Source organism: Pteropus alecto, unplaced genomic scaffold (genome assembly GCF_000325575.1).
Source record: "Pteropus alecto unplaced genomic scaffold, ASM32557v1 scaffold118, whole genome shotgun sequence".
Taxonomy (NCBI): Eukaryota; Metazoa; Chordata; class Mammalia; order Chiroptera; family Pteropodidae; genus Pteropus; species Pteropus alecto.
The window spans coordinates 53,342-58,084 of record NW_006440654.1 but is presented as its reverse complement, the minus strand read 5'-3'; the positions used below and the strand labels follow the sequence as shown (position 1 = coordinate 58,084).

The following is a 4,743-nucleotide window of genomic DNA, read 5'->3' as shown; positions in this document are numbered from 1 at the left end:
CGGGAGAAAAAGTACGTGCGGGGACCTTCTCCAGGGCCGCGCAGCTCCCCCGGGGGCTCGGGCCGGGCTCTGAGCGAGGGCGGCCGAGGCTTCTGCCGGCCGAGCGTGGCGAGCGTGACGCGGGGTCCTCTGCCCGCAGGCAGGTGTACGAGTGGAGGCTGATTTTCGGAGCCCGAGATATTGAGTTCGGAAGCAACAAGCCGGTGAAACCCCCTCTGCAGGAGCGGCACGTGGAGAAGATCATCATTCACGAACGCTACCACCCCGGGCTGGAGACTAACGACATCGCGCTCTTGAAGATCACCCCGCCGGTCCTCTGCGGGCGCTTCGTGGGGCCCGGCTGCCTGCCCCAGTTCTCGGCGGGCCCGCCCAGCATCCCCCAGACGTGCTGGGTGATCGGCTGGGGATTCCTGAGAGAGACCGGTGAGTACGGAGGCGCTTCCGGGAGCGGGGCTGCGGGTCTCTCCCGTGGACTGCGAGGTGACAGGCGGTGCGCCGGTGCCCAGCCGAGCGGCAGACGCGCCCTCGGGGATGACGCGGAGTCCCCTGTCGGAGCCCTTGCCTGGTGATGGCACGGCCACCCGAGGGAAGGCTGCGGGGCTCACGACCCCAGCATTTCTGGAACGGGCCGGCTGTGTCCGTCCCGGGCCAGGAGCCCAGGTGTCCGTTCTGGAGATGGGGACGTGGCCTGAGACGGCGCTGGAGAGGAGCCCGGGGCTCTGTGGCTGCGGGCCAGCCCTGCCCTGCCCTGCGCCTCGGTCTCCCCATCCGTGAGTGGAGGAGCGGAATCGGAGTCTTCCCGCCCTGAGACCCCAAGGCCCAGCGGGAGCCCCACCCTCAGCGCCGTCACACCCTCCCCCCACCTAACCCCACTCAAGGTCGCTCTGGACGGGGCAGGTGGGGGCTGGTTCGCTGCGGTCAGCGTGGACGGCCAGCTGCGGCCAGCAGGGCAAGTCCACCAGGCTTTCCACAGCTGGTAGCGAGAAATTCCCCCGAGTCGCAAGTATGGACCTGAGGGCATGACTGAGCTTCACCTTGTCCTCAGTCTCGTGTCCTTTGAAAATGGAAAATCCAGGCTCCCTCATGCCGTCCGGGAATCTGAGGGTTAAAACGGCCTGTTTTGGCAGCCAGGACTCCATGGTGCCCGTCTCCCCTCTCAGAGACGGCTTGGCTTCCGTCTCGGCCCTCTGGGAAGGTGTCTCCCAGGGGCCCTTGCTCTCACCGGCTCCCGCTGGCCCACGACCTCCCCTGCCCGGCGGGGTGCTGCTCTCCGCCACGGCCTCTGCCGCGAGCCCCCGCGCCCGCCTCGTCCCAGCCCTGGCTCGTGCTCTGCCTGCCCGGCCGGCCACATCCACCGCTTTTCGGGTTCTTGCCAGCTCTGGGACGCTGCTGTCAGGGGTCCCCTCTGGACAACCCACCCCACCCCCACTTTTGCCCAGGAGGGTGAGGGGCTCCCAGCTGTGTCTTCCTTTGTTCTGGAAACCCTCTCAACTTAATGCGATTCCTATTAGCAAACACATCCCCCACCCCAAGGCCAAGTGTTAAAGAACTCTCCAGGCTCCAAGCTCCTCCAAGACCCTCCTTTCCCGCCTTCTCCTTGGGCACCTGTGCTTTGGGGCCGTCCTCCTGTTTCCACTGAAGTTAGAGCTCCTGCAGGCTTCCTAGCATCTGTCATTTGAAACTAAGGGATTGGGACTGGGCAAACCCTTCTCTGTCCCGGGAACCCTGGCTCTGAACAGTGAGACCCAGGCATTCAGGACTGTAGGCTCTGCCATAGGTTTAAGATGTAGCCTCAATGGCCGACCAGCCAGGCTTGCCGTACCTAAGTGTCGAGGGCAGTGCACATGCGCTGTCACTGTGGATCAGACAGGACGGGCAGGTGGGGGCTAAAGGGAGGGGCAACGTGAACAAGGCACACACCTCTGGCTTCCATGTGGCCTGTACAGCACGTTCAGGCGGTGTTCAGACCCACCTGCTCGTTGGCTGTGGGACCGGAGCAACCGCTGCTGTCAGAAGCCTCTTGCTATGGGACCACTTGACCAAGAGGGGACAGCTGCGCGCATCGGCCGGAGGTGGTGTTGACTGCTGGAGCCACAGCCCAGGCTGGGCCTCTCTTGACTTGACGGTCATGGCAGCGTGTCAGGCTGTTGGCCACTGACCAGCCGCCCATGTGCGAGGGCCCTGCCACACCTGTCCTCTTCCCCTCGTCTGCTCAGAACAGGGGTTCAGGGCACGTGGGGAGGGACTCGCCAACACAACCAGGGACTCTGTCCACAGTGAGCAGAGGGGCCCTGAGGGAGGGCAGCCGACAGCCAGGTGGTGAGGACCGAGAGGTGTGTCCCGGACATGAGTCTAGAGAGGAAACCAGGGTCAGGATCCATGCCACGCCGCCCCCCTCCTGTGACCTTGGACCCCCACCCGGATGGGAGAAGGGAAACAGTGGCACCTGCGCTGTGAGGCCGCCACCCTGTACTGCCACTCACCTCGGCCGGCAGCATCCGCCGTTAAGGCCGCATCCCCTGGGCAGTAGCTGCCCGCTCCCCGCCACCGTCCCTGTGCCCCCCACACCACTGCCGCACCTCGGCTTCCATGCCCCTGCTGGGCGCTGCCCCAGCTGTGCAGTTTCTCCCCTTAGGGGGCACGCAAGGGAAGCCAGGGCCCCCGACTTCCACGGAGTTTACGGGACAAAGGGGGCCGGCCAGTGGAGGGGAGAGGCAGGGTCTTCTCGAAACACGTCTTCCCGTGATCCCTGACCACCGAGTCCTCCGGCCGCAGATGTCCAGCCGACGCCTGTGCTGCAGGAGGCGCGCGTGAACCTCCTGGACCTCGACCTGTGCAACTCGTCTCAGTGGTACAACGGGCGCATCTTCTCCACCAACTTGTGCGCGGGCTACCCGGAGGGCAAGATCGACACCTGCCAGGTAAGTGCCCGGAGCGCGGCCCCGCGCGCACCGCCGCCCCGTCTCCGGGCCGCCCTCCAGTGGCCCTTTTCCTGTATCGAAAGTCACAACGAGGCTGGGAGGTGATACCCCTCAGCTGCCCCTACAAAGAACCAAGCACCACATTTAGTGCTTTCTCCCCCGCCTGGACGCAGAGATCGCATCACCCAAACACTGTCCCCGAAGACGGAGCACAGGCCTTCGCCCCGCGCCCCGCGCGCTCCTGCGCGCGCGTGTCCGCTCCCCTCCCCTCTGCCCGGAAGACCCTGACCAGCCGCGCCCCTCACACCCAACCCACTGCTGGGCCACCGCAGACCTCACAGCCACCGGAGTGTGTGGCAGCAGGAAGCCACGTGACTGCGATAGTGGGCAGGGCTGGTGGCTCACACAGACAGTGACTCCCGTGTCGCCCTGGGCAGGGGGACAGTGGCGGGCCTCTCATGTGCAAAGACAACGTGGAGAACGCCTACGTGGTCGTGGGAGTCACCAGCTGGGGGGTAGGCTGTGCCCGAGCGAAGCGCCCCGGCATCTACACATCCACGTGGCCCTATCTGAACTGGATCGCTTCCAAGATCGGCTACAGCGCCTTGAAACCGATCCAGCTGGGCCCGTCGCACCCGCCCGTCCCCGCAGCCCTGCCGAAGCCGCCGACGACCGTGCGCCCCACCGTCCGCCCGCCCTGGTACTTCCGCCCTCTCCCACGGCCACCCATCCACGCACCCGCCTCCAGGCCGCGCCCCCGGCCTCCCGCGCTGACCCCGTCGCCCCCGTCGCCGCCGTCGCCGCCGTCCCCGTTCACGCCCCCGCACCCGCTCGCGCACGCACCCGGACGCCCGCCGTTCAGTGGCCGCCCCCACGCGCTCTCTTTCGCCAAGAGACTAGAGCAGCTCATGGAGATCTTAAAGGGGAAGACCTTCATTAACATTAGAGGCAATTATGGGAGTCCACAGACACCCCAGAACTGACCTCCTCCTGATCTGACCCCACTGTCAACAGATCCTGTGAACCCTCCTTCACTCCCATGGGGGGGAAAAAAAAGATGAAATTAATATATCTTTACACAGAAGTGTTTTCTGAATTCTTATCATCCGCCCTCCCGACTCAGTCCAAACCTGCATCTCTTCTGCCTCCCTCCCTCGCCCCCCAGCAGGGGTCGCTTGTACATTAACGCCAATTGCATCTTTTAAAATCTTGATTTTTAAAACCGGAACGAGGTGACTTGGGGATGTTGGCTGGCATGGTCTTTGTTCTGCATTCACTATGTCTGCACCTCGTTTGGGGGCGGGGAGTTGGGGGGAAAAGCCCTGGAAGCAGCCACAGGTCTCCTGTGGCACCCTCTCCAGGTGGGAGAGGCAGACCCATGAGAGGACATGCAGAAGGCTGGGTGCCCCAGAACACAAAGGTAACAGGCGACAGGACAGCCAAACAATGAACTTCTACCTTGAAACACAATGTTGCTTGTGGCTCTGGTGGCAGATACAATGCTGTCAGTTCAAGCTCGATGCTTACCTGTGGTTAAACCCTATTCTTGGATTCAAGCAAATAAGAGAAAACATTATTTGTCAAAACCTTCCAGAAGTAGTGATGGGGGCCTGTTTTGGATGTCCTGAGTGGCATTTAATGGCACTACTTAATTGCAAGAGACAGAGGCCGGCTGTGTGAGGAGAAAAATCCATATAAGGGTACAGATGTGTCACACAGAACCAATAGAGAGGGCCAGCAGCAGACACCAAGAGTGGTGAGAGACCTCAGGAAGGTGGCCGAGGGGTGGCGTGACGACGCCCTGGGGGCAGGTGTGGAGCAC

General features: G+C 63.3%; 1 protein-coding gene across 1 annotated transcript; it reads left to right on the top strand.

Moving 5' to 3' along the window:
- ACR (acrosin) lies at window positions 1-4,355 on the top strand (the record flags this gene model as incomplete). The annotated part of the gene is made up of 4 exons (XM_025051018.1): window positions 1-11; window positions 140-423; window positions 2,776-2,921; window positions 3,359-4,355. Coding segments are annotated over 4 exons (987 nt in total), but the record flags the coding sequence as incomplete, so codon positions are not given.
- Between the last annotated feature and the right edge of the window lie 388 nt (window positions 4,356-4,743).